This window comes from Cottoperca gobio, unplaced genomic scaffold, assembly GCF_900634415.1.
Source record: "Cottoperca gobio unplaced genomic scaffold, fCotGob3.1 fCotGob3_70arrow_ctg1, whole genome shotgun sequence".
NCBI lineage: Eukaryota > Metazoa > Chordata > Actinopteri > Perciformes > Bovichtidae > Cottoperca > Cottoperca gobio.
The window spans coordinates 500008-519779 of NW_021167062.1; the positions used below are offsets into that span (position 1 = coordinate 500008).

The following is a 19772-nucleotide window of genomic DNA, read 5'->3' on the forward strand; positions in this document are numbered from 1 at the left end:
GGGGGGGGGGGGGGGGGTCTCTGACTATGTATAGCGATGCTGGGATTTGTTGCATCAGGCCTAATCAGCCATTCAAAGACGTGTTTCAAACCCCCCGTTAACTAAAAGAGGACGTCACAGTTTAGACGTCTGAAATGATGGATGCTGACTTCCAGCTCCTCTCCTAGAACTGTTACAGGTCCAGGTCGATTAAAGGAGTTCTGCTGGATCAGAACAACGGTCCAGCTGTTATTGTTATTATAGTGTGTTTGGTTTCAGTGAACAGTGAATCTGGCCTTTACATGTGTTTAGTGCTGATCGTGTTAATACTCTCACAGTAGTGAGTACGGATCCACCCGGCCACAAACAGCAGAGAGAGAAACATCTAAACTAAAGAGTGAAACACATCCGCTGTCCGTTCTGCTCCAGAGGATCTCAGTCACTCATTTACACCTGGAGCTGCATGTAGGTAATCACCTGGTACAAAGTCACACGTCTTACTGTTAGTATATAAACAAATACAGAAATGTGTAAATAATGTTTCAGATTATTTTCTATTCACTTTGTTTTCTTTTGTTTGACTTGCTCAAAGCTTTGGTTCACAAACTCTTTAGTTTAGTGTGAGTCGCTTCTTTATTTCTCTTCTGTGGGACACAAAGGTTGCGTGGGCTGATTCTTAAGGTTTGAGGAGCTTTAAGTTTGATTTAACTTTTATATTTGTTTTTTACTTTAAGCCTTTCTCTCACCTTCTGCTGCGATGCTAAGTTATATCTTACAGGTCATCCGAGGTTACAGAACGCATGAAGAGTCTACAGGTATGTCCCGGCTCCCTCGGTCCAGCATATCAGAGTGTAATCTGAGCCAGACTATCACTAACAGATAAAGTATTATTCCTCTCTTCGTTGTCTCCAGTTCTTCCTCTTTCATTTGTAAACACTGAGTTTGTGTTTGAGTACAGAAATCATTTTATATCCTTGGGGTTAGAGCTGAACCCCCAGAGTAGCTCAGAGATTAAACCGTGCTTTAGGATCTTCTACAGGTTTTGCATATTGTAGTTTTTAAGCGATTACGTGCAGCCACGTTGACCAGCGTGTCTCCGGGTGCCTTGCTGAAGGGAACATGGCTCTCGTGGTTTTGGGGGGGGAGAGTGTTGCAGGAGATAAGAGTGGAGTGTGGGTGGAGCTGTTAGGAGATGGTTGCATGTTGCAGCTGTCTAATGCCCTTCAGCCTGAAGCTGTGATGCATCAGGAGCAGCGACGATGACATCATCGTGTTTGCCTTGCCCTCTGGGTGCCATGGCAACGTGGTAGACGTGCCGGCTGGGGGGGGGGGAAGTCTCTGGGAGGAGAGCGGCAGGTTATCATGCAGATGCAGCTTCCTGCTTCAGCTCCCCCCCTCCCTCTCTCTCTCTCTTCTGCTGCTATAGGAGAAGCCCCCTCCTCTTGTCATCCACCCCTCCTTCCTCTCCTTCGTGTCCCCAGCTCAGCCAATCAGATCTCTCGGTGGGGGGAGGGCATAGCAGAACCACCATTCCTGTTCGGAGCTGCTGCATCTCCCCAGAGCTAACCGGGAGCTAGCAGCTGAGAGGGAGGAGACACGGCCAAACCCAGCCTCTGTGTGTGTTTGTGTTTAAGTGTGTGTGAGTGTGTGTGTGTGTGTGTGAGGCTAGAAGTGTGTGTGTCGCAGACTAGCAGCCACACTGCTATACTCTTGTTTCACCAGACTTTAACTCTTTTAACCTTGCCTTGCACCGAGGCTCAGCTCTGCACCGCTTCCTCGTCCACTTCAGGTCACAGATCAGCGAGGGGGGGGCAGGAGAGAGACCGCACGGCAGCCTTGCTCCTTTACTCCCCACCAGCTCGCAGTCGGTGACAGCTCCTGGCGGACGTGCAGGCAGGATGATAGCGGCGCAGCTTCTGGCCTACTACTTCACCGAGCTGAAGGATGATCAACTCAAAAAGGTTCGTGTTAGCGACAGTGGTCCCTTTGTGTGTTGGAGTGGGGGGGGCTGTGTAATGTGCCAGCAGCCATGGACGCCGGTATGTCAGCACTCAGCCTGTGGGGCGTACCAGGCTGGGAGAGGATGAGGAGGATGAGGAGGAAGAGCAGGAGGAGGCCATGATGAACACCAATGATTGTGTGTCAGTTTGCTCAGGGGTCGGAGTGTTTGACACTGACGTCCTTGAGGAGGGGTGTGATCAGTGACAGTGGGGATGTGCTGCAGACCCTCTCAGAGAAACATCTGTTGCCAGGGCTCTGAAGCAGACAGGTGTCTGTGAGGGGCTGTTGGGAGAAAGTCGTGAGCTCTGCATCTCCCCCCTCCTTTGCTGCTTTCTCTCTTTCCTCCATGAACTCCCTCATTCTCTCTCTACCTCTGGCAAAGACAACATTAACTCTTCAGCAGATGAAACCTGAGCTGCACGTTTGCCTCTGGTCATGTAAAGAAACTGACCTTCATTAGAAACCAGCCACTGCAAAGGATGACAGACTGGTCACATGTTCCCAGGGGGGGGGGGCTGGTCAGATGAGATGGGGGGTGAGTGGGAGATATAAGATGTCCTGCGTGATGTCACAGTGCAGTATAGTGGACTTATAGTGGAAACAGTCTCTAGTGAGGTGAATATCTGGTTCACTAAATATTAAGAAATGTCCTCAAATTTAGCAAAAGCTGAAATAATGTTCTGTCCGTTAGAAAAGTGCGATAATTGTAAAACAAAGAAGAAGAAAAATAAAATGACATTTACATCCACGTCTGTCCAAAATGTCATCACATCATTTTATCCTTTTGTGTGAAGTGTCGAATGAGTGCGTGTTTCGTGAGGTCAGTGACCTTTGACCTTTCTCTAGCAAATTGTAATCAGTTCATCCTGAAGTGCGACTGCACATTTCTGCCAAATTTAAAGAAATGACCTCAATGCGTTCCTGAGATATTCACGAGAACGGGACGGACGGCAGCGTCGGCCTCCTCGCGGTGTTAACGGAAGTGAAACAGGATTTGTGAATTTAAAAAAAGGAGCGCCTTGTGGTGGTGACGGCGCATGTCATGTAACCCCGACATCCCAACATGATACTGGCCCTGGGACCTGTGTTGCATGTCATGCCCCAAAAAGAAAAGCATGAACGACAACATGATCAAAGCCTCACAAGGTCTGCAGTGACCGGAGCAGAAAGCGTGCAGACTCCACTTGTGACGCCTCACGGAGAAGCCTGACGAGGGACAAATGTGTGGAACCCGTTTCTTGGCACAGAACAGATCAGAGCTGTGTCGTGCCCGATGGCCTGTGCTGTGTGATTATGTAACAACAACAGTGATTGTGCAGCGCAAATCCCCCCCAACAACCGTTCCATTAATGAGATGTGTGGCACTACAGTGCGTGCAATGCTGCTGTTTTAGTTTTTTATATAAAAGCACAAGAGATCTTGAACAACTTGTGTTTTACAAATGTTGTGTCGTGTTTACCTGGTTCTACTTCCTGGTCTGGCCTGACACCCCGTGTGTGTCCTGTGCCTGCTCCTCAGATCGATAAGTACCTGTACTCCATGCGTTTCTCGGATGAGACGGTGAAGGACATCATGCACCGTTTCCGCAGGGAAATGGAGAACGGGCTCGGCCGGGACACCAGCCCCACCGCCACCGTCAAGATGCTGCCCACCTTCGTCAGGTCCATCCCTGACGGATCAGGTACGGTGCTCACGTCCCACAATCATCGGACTCTTAGTGTCCTATTACACTTACGATAGGACCATTCTTTTATCCTTTCGGGGCAAAAGGCCAAGTTCACTTTTAGCTTTTTTTGGGGTTTCAAAACATTGCAAAAAGTGAGCAGAGGAGAACATTTGGGATTTGGAGTCCGTGTAAAGCATTAGTTTTAATATGTCGTGCTCTGGTCATGTTCTCTTTGAAATATTAAAGTGGAAGTTAAATATTGAATTACCTGCATCACTTCCTGGTGTCCTGTGACTGCAGGAAGCTCTGACGTGTTCCTCGTCAGGATGAGTTCTTTGATTCAGCAAACAATATTAAAGTCAATCATTTATTTATATTTAATCAACACACCAAGGTGACCAGGGAATAATGCACAATTAATATGCAAACAGGATTATTACGAGTTTACGAAATGTAAGAATCTCGTGACCATAATAATGAACTAACACAAGTCAGTGTGAGGCATGATGTTTGTTACAGGAGTAAAGAATAGTTAGTATTTACATAAACACTAGAAAGATGTGTATCTATAGAATACACATTTACAAATAATCAGTTGGAATACACTATAATATACCAAACTACTACAAATCTAGAATAAACATGTTAAACAACGACACATCATCACTCTGAAGACGTAGAGAGCAGTGCTGCTGTCTCTTGTGTGGTCTGTACTGTACGCGTGTGGAAGCGGCGCCTCGTGCAGCCTGTAAACAATGTGCTGACGCGGGGAAATGTTCCTGTCGTGTGACGTCGGCCTCTTTGTGTTGTTGGACTCGGGGGGGGGGGGGGGGCGAACAGATCGGACAGATCTGAATCATCTTCATCACAACATGCAGCAGAACTCCTGTTATTAATGTCGCTCATCGGAGTTCAGAGGGCTTTTATCATTGAGCTTCTGCACATGAAATATTCCTGATGATCAGTCAGACGGCAGGAACACACGACGAACACTTACACAGCTCAACTCTCCCTGGGGGAGGCGTCATGATCTCTCCCTGGGGGAGACGTCATGATGAATAAACTAACTTCAGCATTTAATTACAGTCATCGCCATTAGATGAGGAGTCTATCATAATGTCAACAATGCATCAGTGAAATCTATATTTACAAATATTTATATATGAAATGTGAGAGAAATATAAATAAATATATATTTTTAAATTTATTTAAAGGAAACTAAAAAGAAAGCTGGTATGAAAAGCTGTAACAGTACTTTGAGTTAATATAGTAAACTAGATTGAGATTTTAAAATGACAAGTAAAAAACAATACACTTATATGATCCTACATATTCTCCTTTCCTCAAACAATTAACTTTATATTTATCATAAATTAACTTTATATTTATAATAAAATAACATATAAAAAGACACAAACAAGCATTTTACAGCCTGACAATTCTAATTATTATTTATTTATTGTGGGTGACTGTAATAAAGAAACAAACTCTGAATTTAATTTCAGGATAGTTTAATGATCGAACGCTTCGAGGGGACAATAAAGTTCTTACAAGAAATACAAAATGAATGAAAGCAAAGTTATTTTTAATGTGCTAAATATCCACGAAACCAAATCTCCCTCAGCTCAGCTGTGAGATTCACATCTAAAGCCGAGCCGGTTCTCTGCCAGCATCGAGGTTTTTTTTTGGGTATTTAGTGACGCATTTCATCTGGTTAGAACAAAACGTTAAAATCTCTTAAGCTTGTGTAACAACCGTATTTCAGGGATCTCGCATTGAAGTGGAGACGAGGGAAACGAAAGCGCCAGGACTCACTCCTGAAGCACTTTATATTTCAGCTGAAGGATTCCATCAGTCGATTGGTGATCAAAGTATTATTGCTTTACGTCCATTGATGATATTCAGAGACTCTGCGGCAACATATTTGGCTACGCAACGTTACAATTCAGTGTTTTAGTCCAACTCCAACACTGGTGACCAGCTGCAGCCAAAGTCCCTCTGTGCCCCACAACGTATGTGAGCTGCAGGAGCCAGACTGCAGACGTGAGGCGTCTCAGAGGTTCAGCGTTCAGCCAGACATGACCACACTAAAGGGCGGGCTCACCGTGCAAGCAATGCTCTGTAGTCAAGTGTGCTTCTTGTTCAGATTCACAAGTTCTCTGGGAAAGTGCGCAGAAAACAAAGCTGGATATGATACTTTTAGGGATCTGAACGCTAGCTGCTCCTGCTTCTGGGAATTATATCTCTTGAAACCTGAGTAACCCCCCGGGTTTGTTGCCAGGATTAAATTTATGATAACCACATTTCTGCCGTCTAATTATATTAAATCTTTGTCTTTGCTTCTTTGAGTCTTTCATAAGACAGGTTTATGACTCAGGGAACAGCCTTCTCCTGTCTGTGTTAGTGCAACACTAAGCTTGAAGGGCTTAATTATAAAACTAGTGTAATAAATACAGAGAAGCCAACATGTACAGACACTTAGCACAGAGGTTAAAGCGGGACAGAGACTTCAAACTGGACACGTGCTCTGCAGCAATCAGGAGCACTTCTATGTGTCAGGCGCCGGTCACATTTCATTCCACTCAGGTCATGGAAATAAATAGCACAATGCAGCAAACACTACAGTCCTGGTGGCACTAGATGAAGAACATTGTTATGTTGCGAGGCAGGAAGTTTGCTTCTAACACGTCTGACCCCTGCGACAGTGAATGCACATCCACACACACCGTCACGTGTCCTGCGCCGAGAAACTCAATCCGTCTCCTCTCATTGCAACTCACTCGAGATCAGTGTCCGATAAAAGCCTGCAAGCTAAAGTAATCCTTCAAATCCCAATCAACTCCATCGAGCCGTTTGTAAAGAGAGATACGGAGCTACACATCCCAGATTAGAAACGAGGTGTGTGTGTTTGTGATGGAATAATGAAATGACCTGTTTCCATCAGATGAAACCTTCGCTTCAGCGCTGGCTCTGTGCACATGACTTAAAATACGCTCATTTTGTTTGTGTGTCTTCTCTTTCTTAACGGGAACTTCCCTTTTTCAGCGTTTGAGGTTGTTGCCAAGCTTAAACACGAGTCGAGTGTTTTATATTCTGCAGAGATCTGCCGTGACTTACTTCGCAGTACCGGTTGGTCAAAAGTAAGACAAATGAGCGTGACGAAGCATCGAGTGTCGTGCCAGTGTTAATAATAGAGCCTTGATTACACCCTTCTTTGGGCCGAGAGCGCAGCCACAAGCACAGACGTGTGGTTTACTTTTTACCTGCAGCAAGTGTTTTGGTTCTTGCTGAACTAAAAGCTCTTTTACTTTAAGGAAGTGATGATGGACTTGAGGAGCAGTACAGGGAGACAGAGAATGTGAAGGAAGTCGACATTACAGAACTAGTTACAGGCTGGGCTGATAGTCGCTGGGGAGAAATCAAAATACATAAAACCTGAGAGGCAAGAGAGAAAAGAAAAAACTAATGATGCCAAAGGAAATGTTGTTGTAGTACTATGTTCGGCCACAAGAGGCAGAGGTGCACCACGACCCAATGACATTACATAACGTGATAAGAACAGAAGATGAAACTAAAGATTGATCCACAGAAGTTATTTTCCGTAGTAATAAGCACTGAAATGAAATACAAAGATTCTCAGAGATGTTAAAGTCTCTAACGTTTATCTGTATTTATATTCTGGCAGAAAAGGGGGACTTCATTGCTCTGGACCTCGGGGGGTCGAACTTTCGGATCCTGCGGGTCAAAGTGACGCAGGACAAAAAGCAGCCGGTTCAAATGGAGAGCCAGGTCTACGAGACCCCTGATGACATCATCCACGGCAGCGGGTCACGGGTAAACACAACCATCTCCATCTTGTTATATCTCCCCCCTGTCTCTCTCTCCCTCCCGCTCCCTTTCTTTCTTCCCCACCTTCTATATTTAATGTATTAATTATTTAACATTCTGTTGTCTGTTGGTGTTGGTGTGTCTATCTGTATAGTATATATATATCTTTGTTATATTTCGGATATAATCGCTTAGTAATCTATTAGTCCGAGAGAGGAGAATGGTAGAGAGGATAGAGATATATGATCTAGATATATATATGATTCGGGAGATACTAATCTTCTCATATATATATGTATCTCTCTCCTTCTATTATCTCTTCTCTCTAATATATATTGTATGGTCTCTCTATTTTATCTGTCTCTCTCTCTCTATCTACTTCTTGTCTCCTCTATCTCTCTTGTCTCTCTCTCTCTCTATCTCTCTCCTGTCTCTCTCTCTCTGTATCTATCTCTCTCTCTCTCTCTCTTCTCTCTCTCTCTCTCTCTCTCTAGTCTCTCTCTCTCTCTCTCTCTCTCTTCTCTCTCTCTCTCTCTCTCTGCTCTCTCTCTCTCTCTCTCTCTCTCTCTCTCTCTCTCATCATCATCAGAGTTCTGGTTATTTCCTAAAGAGACCTGGTTCCTGCTAAAAGCTGGACAGAGTTAATCTCTGAAGTGTCCACGTGTGTTAATCCTCGTCATCAACACATACTTATCGCTGCACGACGAGGTCGACGGCTTCACCTCTAAACGTTCAGTGTGTTTCTCTGCATACGGAGCGCCGTAGTATCAAGGTCAGGCTGAGGCTGTAAGATAAACCTCTCAACAGCGCTGAGCGTAATGACAGTGAAGTCAGAGCCACGCTGACCTTCACTGAAATCGTAGAGGACAGCTGGCCGTCGTATAGTAACACGATAACCAAAACATGAGACTGTCGGAGGCCGTGTGATTGGTTCAGACCATGACTTACACACACCGAGCAAAGACAGATGCTGTTTAATGAAACGTCAAGAAGACAGCTGCACACAAATGTTACACGTGCTCCATGAACAGGTTTGTTCTAATACAGAGCGATTTGGTTCAAATGTAAAAATTATATATATATATATATATATATATATAATATATAATATAAGTGTTGTATCTTAATGTGACACGATAGTTTAAATTAAAATGATTATTATATGACGGTAGAATGTATGGCTGTTGCATTAGCAGTAAGTAACACACCTGAGTCTGTCAGGGATCCGTCATGAGAGAGTAGCTCATGAACTTCTTATTCTAAAGTCAAATGTTTGGGAACATGTTGGTCAAACCTTTGGTTTGGTATCTTGTTATGTTTTCTGTCCGCAGCTCTTCGGCCATGTTGCAGATTGCCTCGGCGATTTCATGGAGAAGCAGAAAATCAAGGATAAAAAGCTTCCTGTAGGATTCACGTTCTCGTTCCCGTGTGCCCAAACCAAACTAGACGAGGTAAACACTTAAGTTTACAAGTTAAAGGGAGAACTCGTCAACTTCCAGACATTTTCTTTGATCTCGTCTATGAAACATAAGCAAATGATGGAATACTCTCAGTACCTTAATGAAAAAGTATTATGTGTTGTAAATGTGATGCCGCGGTTGGAATAGCAATGGACCGACATGTTGGACGTGCCAAACCCGTTAACTGTAAATTACAGCCGGTGCTTGTTTTACAGGCGGTCTTACTGACGTGGACCAAGAAGTTTAAAGCCAGCGGTGTCGAAGGCATGGACGTTGTGAGTCTTCTGAACAAGGCCATCGAGAAACGAGGAGTGAGTTCTGTTTTAAACCGTTGGGACACAAAACATCCATTTGTTTGAGGTGTTTCAGAATACACCAACCGCAGCGGCCTTTTCATAACGCAATACGTTTGTGTTCCAACAATCATTGTTCACTGTTTTAAATGTCAGTCCAAACCTAGTGATGACTTTGACTTTGTTGTTTCTGCAGGACTATGAAGCGGACATCATGGCGGTTGTGAATGACACAGTTGGCACCATGATGACTTGTGGATTTGACGACCAGCGCTGTGAAGTGGGCATCATCATAGGTAAGCACTCAGACTGCATTTCCTTAAAGAGCTTTGCAAGGACGAATAATAAAGTAGATTATATGAAAAGGGGGGAACCGGTGCTGCGTCTACTGTGGGAAGAAATGACTTCCCACCTTCCAGTACCATGAACACAGTTCTACATGTGGGGGCGCCAAAGGTATTATAACCCTAGCCCATCTGCATCCTTTCAGGAACGGGAACAAACGCCTGCTACATGGAGGAATTGCGTCACATTGACCTGGTGGAAGGAGACGAAGGCCGGATGTGTATCAACACCGAGTGGGGGGCCTTCGGGGATGACGGGTCCATAGAGGACATCCGCACAGAGTTTGACCGTGAGATCGACAGAGGCTCCATCAACCCAGGAAAGCAGCTGTAAGATTTTCCTTCAAAGCTTTATTTCTTCAAGTCTTTCTGAGAAATGTCCTGCGTGAAAACATCTGTACCTGCAGACTGAAGACTGACATTTCAACACACATGTTTTCCTGGTTCAGGGATTCTAGTTCTAGAACTGTAGGATACCCCTGTGATAGGGGATACTCCTCAAACTGTGGAATACATACAATACATGAGATTTAAAATGGAGCTTAAGTCTTATTTTAACATGCAACAAATAGCCACCATCTGGTACGTGTCCCTGAAAGTGCAGTACACACACTTTAAAAAGGATGCCATGTGGCTTACGTGCTTTTGATTTGTACATTTAAATGTATAGCACTGTACAGTACAGTTAATGTCACGTTCTTAATTATGTAGCTGTACTACAACAAAGCTGTGATTTCCTGGGGACCCGACCGCCCATTCTGGGTTATTGTGAACACAGTGTTCAACTAAAAGATGTGTTTCTCTTGCTAGAAATAGAGAAAGAGGTTACAGGTCTTCTAAAACGGTATCCTCCCAAGCAATAGCAGCATGTCAACTGTACTGCAGGCCTTTGAAGACGGGATGACTAATGCGAACTGTATCCGTGACACGTCATCTAACAAGGCTGCTGTGTTTCTCTCTGCTCAGGTTTGAAAAGATGGCCAGTGGGATGTACATGGGGGAGCTGGTCCGACTCATCCTGGTCAAGATGGCCAAAGAGGGACTGCTGTTTGAGGGAAGGATAACCCCCGAGCTCCTGACCAAAGGAAAGATTGAGACGAAACATGTTTCTGCAATTGAAAAGTGAGCGTGAAGTAATGCACAAGAGAACAATATGGTCTCGTTTTCTCCGGGTTGACGTAGAAGCAGAAAGTTCTCAAAGGATTTACACAATAAAGCTTGTTTTCACCCTTTAAGGACAAATACATGATCATCAGCTGGTTTACTGCTTTTCTCCAACAGCAGGGATTAGATCTTTAATAACACAAAATGCTCGTCATTTAGGACTAAAGAAGGGCTGAAGAAATGCATGGAGATCCTGACGAGGCTCGGGGTGGAGCCTTCTGATGAAGACTGTCTGGCCGTGCAGCACGTGTGCACCATCGTATCCTTCCGCTCGGCAAATCTAATTGCTGCAACGCTGGGAGGCATCCTCTCTCGCCTCAAGGAAAACAAAGGCGTCGCACGCCTACGCACCACAGTGGGCATCGACGGGTCTCTCTACAAGATGCACCCTCAGTGAGTATTGTTTACAGAGAAGAGCGAGAACAGTAACGCTGAGTGTTGGATGTTGTGATTTCATGTCTCTACATTAGTCTTCATGTGTGCCTAAATGCCCCCCTCCCCAAAAAACAACAACCATAACAACTAGAATGAGATACTTAGAGGTCCCTGAGGAATATAGAGGATGCACAACAGACGCAGTCTTAGAAAAACTAACACAAACCTCCTGCTCACAAAGACCATTCAACATTATTGTGTATTCAGCTGCAGGTAACTGTGACGTGACCGTCTTCAAATAGATGATTCTGAACAAACTGAAACAACATTTGTGATATTGGGTTATATAAATATAAATTGACTCGACAAACTAGTTCAATTATTAAATATCATCATTACAATAATCTGGATGTTTTCTAATAAAAGGTATTTATAGTATGGGGATGCTGAAATAATCAAATTGATGTTCAAAGAAATTACCTTTTATTTTATATATATATATATATACACATTTAAATAAAAGGTAATTTCTTTGAACATCAATTTGATTATTTCTCCTGGTGCTTACAATATATAATAATAATAATAATAATATATAATATATAATAATAATAATAATAATAATAATAATAATAATAATAATAATAATAATAATAAAAGTACAGTAGCAATTTTCTCAAAATAGTTTCAGTTCACGGTGAAAAGATGTAAGCATGTGAGAAATACGACGTAGTTATCTCAAACACCGTAGCTTCCTCTATGACCACATACCAAGGCGGTTGGTTTTATGATCAGCATATATCAGCATTTAGTATTTGGTTCTTGTGAGCCTCTCTCATTAGGACATCTTCTACTCTCTGAACAGATACGCCCGCCGTCTGCACAAGACAGTGCGTCGCTTGGTACCAGACTCAGATGTCCGCTTCCTGCTGTCTGAGAGTGGGAGTGCGAAAGGCGCTGCCATGGTGACAGCAGTGGCGTACCGTTTGACGGAGCAGGCTCGCCAGATTCAGCAGACGATGGCAGAGTTCCGGCTGAGCAAAGCGCAGCTGTTAGAAGTGAAGAAACGCATGAGGGTGGAGATCGAAAGAGGCCTCAAGAAGAGCAGCCACGAGGAAGCTACGGTCAAGATGTTGCCGACTTTTGTCCGAAGAACACCTGATGGAACAGGTGACTAAAGATAATGATATGCAGACGGGTGGGAGGGGAGGAACCTGCGGTGCAACTTCTACATGCGAAGCTTATTCACCTATAAAGATGAAACTACTTTCCATAACATACCAGCACATCCATCCATAAGGAGCAGGTGGAACCAGACTCACCAGGAGCCTGCGAATTATTACTTTTATAAAATATAATATTCTCCTGATGGGAATCAATCTGCTGCGTTATATCACACAGCAAGTATTCCATCACAAAGCATCAGGATCACTCACTTCTGTGAATCAGAGTGTTTGCACCATGTTACCAGTTCAGGGTTTTAACACATGACTACATCCAAGAGGTGACACGACTTGAAGTAAATTCTCCACAATGGTCGTTGCCGTAGTTTATGGCAGGTGACTGACAGACTCAAGTTCAGTTGAGGCTCCCTAGTTCGCACTACAAGCAGAGTTTGTCTACCTGGCAGTGACTCAGGTTCTTCCACATTGTATTAAATGATTACTTGCTTCAGGCTCAAACTGTCATCTTGTATGTGAGGTTAACATCACGTTCAGACATGTTCCAGTCGAAGTAGACTCCTGTGCTTTGAAACTGTACCATTTAAGCAGCAGCGTTTCTTCTAAAGCTAAATCAAAACAACGTAAGAACGTCTTCAGTGGTCACACATTCAGTTCAGTTCAGGTCCTTAAACTCACAATTCTTGCGATACAGAAAACGGAGATTTCCTCGCTCTGGACCTCGGAGGGACAAACTTCCGCGTGCTTCTGGTAAAGATTCGCAGCGGGAAGAAGCGATCGGTGGAGATGCATAACAAAATCTACGCCATTCCCATAGAAGTCATGCAGGGCACAGGAGAAGAGGTGATGATTTACTTTGACGATTTCATGCTTACTCGCTGGGTTTCTGCTCCTGTACTTACTTTTGACACATTTACTCCCATCTCTGTGTAATATGGAAGACACATAAACGACGCATCTAACTAACCATGTCTCCCAGAATACAAACCACTGACAGCTTGTCTCCTTCCAGCTCTTTGACCACATCGTGCACTGCATCTCAGATTTCCTGGACTACATGGGAATGAAAAGTGCTCGCCTGCCGCTGGGTTTCACCTTCTCCTTCCCCTGCCATCAGACCAGCTTGGACGCGGTATGTTCTCCATCAGTCATCTAAAAATAAAAGATATATTAGCATAACTAATCTGTTGTCTCCGTCCATATTTTCCCCGCTGTTCAGGGTTTCAGTTGACCTCAAAGTGCGACGGCTGCTCTAACGTGTCACCTACAGTGTTATTGGAGTGTTGTACCCTCCAAACACGGCTTGATATGTTCCAGTAACTGTCATGTGCTCTGCAGGGTATTCTCGTAACCTGGACCAAAGGCTTCAAGGCCACAGACTGTGAGGGTGAAGATGTGGTGGAGCTTCTCCGGGACGCGATCAAGAGGAAAGAGGTAATTACAAACAGGAAGTCTAACTGATCATCATTAAGTAGTATGTTACTAGAACTAAAGCGCAGACACACCCACACAAATGTGTCGATGGCTTTCAACGCGTAACATTTTATCCAATCAGTTTTACTGCCATTGAGAGAAAGTTAGGAAATGAAATAGTATAATTTTTAGTTAGGGTTTGCTCAAAGTAAGCTTTAAACGGTTGAGTAATGTTCGATTAGAGATTTCTCGACTATCCATCCCGTACAGCAGGGGTGGGGATCCTCCGTATACGGCCCGGAGGTAGTTCATAAACACGCGCAAAAAAATACACTAGAAAAAAAAACCAAAAAATCTAGACGGCAATAGAATAAATCGACTGTCCCTGAACACAACACGAGCGGAACGTGTCATCACGTGGTCACGTCATGTCAAAAAAACTTCAATATTAAACAAGACGGTCGTTGACGTCAGTGAACGCAGCGTGGCGAGTGTAAAACAGAGAAATGTGGATGTGGAATGTCGCACTTTCCAGGAGAAATGTACGAACGATTAGTTCTTTGTGGAAGTTAAAGGCCAGTGAGCCTAGTTCCCCACCCCTCCCGTACAGTATCAATGTGACATTTTCCTGATATTTTAATGAACCTCTGACTGCTGATTTGCTGATGTGTTGACAAAGACTTCATAAACGGACCAATGCACCACTCAGCGTGTTGTCTCATGTTGCTTTGAGAGCCACATTTAAAAGGTTTGACTAAACGATAGATGCAGCTGACTTTGGATTTAAAATAACCCTCTGCAGCAATGTTTTTAAATGGGATTAAATGATCTCAGATCTTAAATCCTTTGGCATGATGTGTTTGTCTTGTCTACTGTACAGAACTACCGCTTGTTATGTTGCTCAAGTATACAAGTGAAACTGTTCCTTTGACTGAAACACTGCAGGACAAAGAGGAACCCTGTAATACACCACATGATGATGTAATGATACATCCTACATGGTACATCTCGTGGCTACATGCTAATCCTGTCATACCGACACCTTTGGACTGAAATACAAGTTCAGCATAAAGACACTTAACGCCCCCCTGCTGTGTAACCCGACAGTCTAACAGCACCTGCTGTGGCCCGGCTCGTACCACACAGCTCATTATGACTAAACACATTTCTTTATTCATCACTTTTGAGCTTCTTGTATCGGTTTCACCCTTTCAGATGGAGAATCCAGTAAGTATTAAGTGACTGTAAATCCTTAACGGACAGGTAAAGCAGTGCAGGACTGGAGCGGTGTGTGGTTATTGTTGCATGTCATAACTTTCAGATACTGTGGCGGAGTGTGTGTCTGCAGTGTGGGTCCTTTCTGAGACGTATAATCAGCATCAGTGACGACGTGGATGATCCTCTGGAGTTAATCGTGCAGCTCTCTGAAACAGCTCGTGTATTTTATTGTGTTTAGGAATGTGAGTGAACTGCATTGTGCTCAGTGTGGCTGTTGAAAAGTTAACAGGCCGGATATTAATCCTTCTGTCAACACCCGGATATGAACTGTGGACTAAACATTTAATGTTGAGTGAACTCCTGGAAACAAAAGTGATTTTATGCATTAACATCTTTTAGTTTCAAAGTAATCGTCCGACACAGAAAGAGGAAAAGTAGCTGTACCATTCTAATAACTGAAACGTAACATGACATGTAACTCTACTCTGAACATTTGATTATTTTTTGGACTATAACACAAAGCATCCGTCTTGAATTGTGAGATTTGCGTAATGCACAGATGTGTAGTTTCGTCGTTTCGTCGTACTTCTACTTGTGATTTAATTTTCTCGCCGGTTGTTTCCGCAGGAGTTTGAGCTGGATGTGGTCGCCATAGTGAATGACACAGTGGGGACGATGATGACTTGTGCGTACGAGGAGCCCAACTGTGAGGTGGGGCTGATCGCAGGTGAGGGAAATGACCACCACGCTTGTTAAAAGGAACATTTAATGAAACGTGTCGGCGTGTGCATTTTATTTCTGCATTCGGAGCTTCTACTCAGGATGAAGCACTCGATCCTCAACGACTGAAGTGATGCATCTGATTAAATCTACTTTCTTTAATGTAACTCGTCGGCTTCATTAGTTTATAATAATCCGCTCTGTTAGTGCAGCTGTGTGCATCTTCGTGTGCAAACAGGAGAGGAGATCCTACACAGCCACCACTGGAATCTAATTCTACATGAAGTATAAGACTAACAGAATCTGTATCTGCAGTATTTGTTATGAGAAGTCTACGGTGACGGTATGTGGTGAATAATCAGATGGTGAACTGTCACATTGACAGCATCAATCGGAGACACTAATACACAGACGTGTCTTAGATTTGTACGTTCAAAAGCAGAAGTGTTGTGGAGGTTGACGGGCTGTGTGTCTCTCAGGGACCGGCAGTAACGCCTGCTACATGGAAGAGGCGAAGAACATCGAGTTAGTGGAGGGAAGCGAGGGCCGCATGTGCGTCAACATGGAGTGGGGGGCATTTGGAGACAACGGCTGCCTGGATGATATCAGGACGAAGTACGACCAGGCGGTGGACGAGAACTCGCTCAACGAAGGCAAACAAAGGTGAATCTGAGCATCTTCACAGTTCAACACACATTCTATTACAGATTTAAACAAACCACGGAAGATGCTTCTGTGTGGAGCTTCTGTCATCTCACTGCTAACTAAGATTTGTCTCTTATACGCGTCAGATATGAGAAGATGTGCAGCGGGATGTACCTTGGAGAAATCGTCCGGCAGATTTTGATCGATCTGACCAGGCGTGGATTCCTCTTCCGGGGACAAATCTCCGAGACGTTGAAGACCAGAGGCATCTTTGAGACAAAGTTCCTGTCACAGATAGAGAGGTGAGTGAATGCCTTCGCATGTGTAACATCAGGGCTGTTGACTATTGTCAAATTTAAAAGGTAGAATCCACATTAAAATACAGACAGACATGACTGCTGAGATCTTAACACACAAGAAGAAATCTATTTCTCCTCTGACAGCAGCAGCATTATGGGAAATGTAGGAAACTTAAGCAAAGTAGTCGATACAGCTGAAAGCAATTTACCAAAATATTAAATTCGAACAACAGCAGAGATGTAATATCTAACCGTAAACGAGTAACTGAGGGTGGGTTGTAATTAAAGGGCCAGTGCAAAGTGTTGTGCATGTTTATTCCATTTAGTAAAACAATAATGAAATGAATGGTTTGTTTGCATTAGTACCCAAAGCTACAGCGTGCTCCTCCTTACTCCCAGTGCCATGAAGAAGCAGTTTACATCATTGTGTGATAAAGCGAAGCAGTCCTTTATGAATCAATCTGCACTACTGTGTAACCACACAACTCTCACCTCATGTTCACAGTGAAGGACTATCTACATCATGTATATTAAACAGGTCATTATAGGAATCCATGTTGTCTGCTTGGAGGTTGGACAAACTAAATAAAAAGACCTGAAACACTAAAGCTGTAAAAGATCTGATTTATACGTGTTTTTATAGGGTCTAAGGCTAAAACACACAACAGTAGTTTGAGTCGGAGGATAAGCACATATAAGCACATGATTCAGCAGCATTGTTAACAGAAAAGTGGCATCTTGCACAATAACAGTCAGGTATGGGAGGAGGAGGGGCACGCAATGTGACGACTTGAGTTTACACTGTTTAAGCCTACCTTAGCCTCTGGCAGCAGCTGTGAGGTATCCGGTGACTCTCCTGCTGTTGGCTGACCTCTGACACGCTCCCCCCCCTCTTGCCCCTCCTGCTCCACAGCGATCGTCTGGCGCTGCTGCAGGTCAGGGCGATCCTGCAGCAGCTGGGGCTCGACAGCACCTGTGATGACAGTATTATCGTCAAGGAGGTGTGTGGCACGGTGTCCCGCCGCGCGGCTCAGATCTGCGGAGCCGGGATGGCTGCGGTGGTGGACAAGATCCGTGAGAACAGAGGAATGGACCACCTTGACATTACCGTGGGCGTGGACGGCACGCTCTACAAGCTGCACCCACAGTAAGACACGGGATGAGAACATAATAGGGGGCGTGTTTGGGAGAAAAGGGGGTCAATCATTCTAAAGTACTACATATTGAATTTCTTCAGGCTTTCAAAGTTTGTTGAATCAATCTTTTATGACGAGGGGGCATTCTTCAAGAGGCAGGGCAGTCCTTGTATCTACCACAGTACAAACTGTGAGTCTCCACAAACGGGACAATAATAATAAAAACAATCTCAATGGAATTAGACAAGAAAACGAGATGATAATAAGTCAACTCATTGCTTTTAGTTGGTTGACACAAAACAATCAATTCTAAATGTATCAAGCAAGAACGCTAAACACGAGCTGGTGAAATACGTTTTACACTCTTTACATATTATTCTAACACTGACTAAAAGGTTGCTGCATCATTTATTTTGTAATAATTCCGCAGCAGATGATGTTGAATCGCCATTTTGATTGTTCAACAAACTCAGAAACCTCTTTCTCACCTGTATCAATGACTCTTCTCAGTGCTGCACCCCCCACCTGTGATCCCGTCATTCTTCTTGCCAGTTATTTGCCACTTTTTACAGAAAGGAAACCGTGGCACATGTGGTTGTACAGTGTACAGCATGTACAGTGAAGGCTCAGCTCTGTTTCATTGGAGAATGATGGAGTTATCTGAAACACCCAGAGGAACTCTTTAAACTTCAGTTGTTCCCCTCGCTCTCTACGTTGCTGCTCATCAAAGCTGTGAAGCTCGAGAGCGATGTTTGTCGCTTGTACTAGAAAGCATCTCTCATTTCCTGTTTCTCTCCTCCCCGCAGCTTCTCTCTGATCTTCCATCAGACGGTGAAGGAACTCGCCCCAAAATGTGATGTCAACTTCCTGCTATCTGAGGACGGCAGTGGTAAGGGGGCCGCCCTCATCACTGCCGTGGGCTGCCGCCAGAGAGAGCTGGACGCACAGCAGCACTGAGGAACTCTTCCCCGTTTGCCCGAGAGAACTACCTGCTGCTCCGCCGTGAACTTCACCCAACTCCCATCTTCCCTTGGCAGCCGTGACTCCACCTCTGCCCCACCCCTCCCCCCAGCCAGAGTCATGCTGCATGAATAGGAAATTCAATATCCAAGTATTTATTCATACTGCACCAGAGGGTTTATTATTTCCATGTTTGTACATTTTCCTCAATAGCTTGTCAGTAAACTGATAAATCTAAAATACTTAGGCGTGCAATATTTGTGTGTATTTTTATATGGAGGCAAATATATAATTGTATTTATATAGCTGAGGCCACTTTGAATCCCAGAGGCCATAAGGATTTTGCACCATAGACACAAGAAAATGTCAGCACTTTTTCTATGAGAGTTACAACGAGCAGCATTTCATTGTAACTTCCAGACGAAGGCTGCGCTTCTCACCGAACGATAGTACAAACTACTCCCGGTTTCCCAAAGGGCTCGCTGCAAAGGGTTGAACGCACGAGTCACGGCTGTTCAAATCATCCTCATTTATGTGCAACACCCACACACAGTGTGCTTGGCTATTGACCACTTTTTGTGTAACTGTCAACGTATCTCACATATTGAAGTGTTCCAACAGCACCATACCATTTATTCCTCCAGAGCTGGGGGGGGTAGAAAAGACCGAAGTGGAAATGTTACCGTGTCCTGTTGCTATTTGTGAACTACTATACTTTTGGTGTTGTGATGAATCCCACTTATACTCATTGTATGTGCAAAGAATAAATGTTTATTGGGCCCCAAGAAAAGAGTGGATACTATGAGCGCTTGTGTGAGTCTTTGTAGTGTCCGTGTGTCCGTGTGTCCGTGTGTCCGTGTGTAACGACCTGTAGCTTTCAATGTCCAACGCTCTGTGGAGACTGCATGCCTTACATTAAGACAAAGGACAGTGCTGGATTATTCTCTGTTTTCTTTTTTTACATCAATATAGATTTGTGTTCGACGCAGTGAAAAGTGAATTCATTAAATTATATTTTGTTGTGGAGTAAATCCTGGTGTCTTTCTTAAACTATGAAGCAGCAGCAGAGGCAACGTGTAATATAGACGTG

At 44.1% G+C, this 19772-nt stretch overlaps 1 protein-coding gene across 3 annotated transcripts; it reads left to right on the forward strand.

The window, feature by feature from the left end:
* Nucleotides 1-121: 121 nt before the first annotated feature.
* LOC115006227 (hexokinase-1) lies at nucleotides 122-19713 on the forward strand. 3 transcript variants are annotated; one of them, XM_029428344.1, is made up of 19 exons: nucleotides 122-1940; nucleotides 3499-3661; nucleotides 7332-7480; nucleotides 8806-8925; nucleotides 9150-9245; nucleotides 9424-9523; nucleotides 9718-9901; nucleotides 10538-10693; nucleotides 10895-11128; nucleotides 11976-12280; nucleotides 12986-13134; nucleotides 13304-13423; nucleotides 13630-13725; nucleotides 14920-14931; nucleotides 15550-15649; nucleotides 16122-16305; nucleotides 16434-16589; nucleotides 17500-17733; nucleotides 18529-19713. In XM_029428344.1, the coding sequence occupies exons 1-19, from the start codon at nucleotides 1878-1880 to the stop codon at nucleotides 18677-18679; spliced, it is 2772 nt and encodes a 923-aa protein (XP_029284204.1). In that variant the 5' UTR covers nucleotides 122-1877; the 3' UTR covers nucleotides 18680-19713. The 3 variants fall into 3 exon arrangements, with proteins under 3 accessions (XP_029284204.1, XP_029284205.1, XP_029284206.1); XM_029428345.1 differs by lacking the exon at nucleotides 14920-14931 and having other exon boundaries at nucleotides 1878-1940; nucleotides 18529-18679; XM_029428346.1 differs by lacking the exons at nucleotides 122-1940; nucleotides 3499-3661; nucleotides 7332-7480 and adding an exon at nucleotides 8123-8505.
* Nucleotides 19714-19772: the final 59 nt, after the last annotated feature.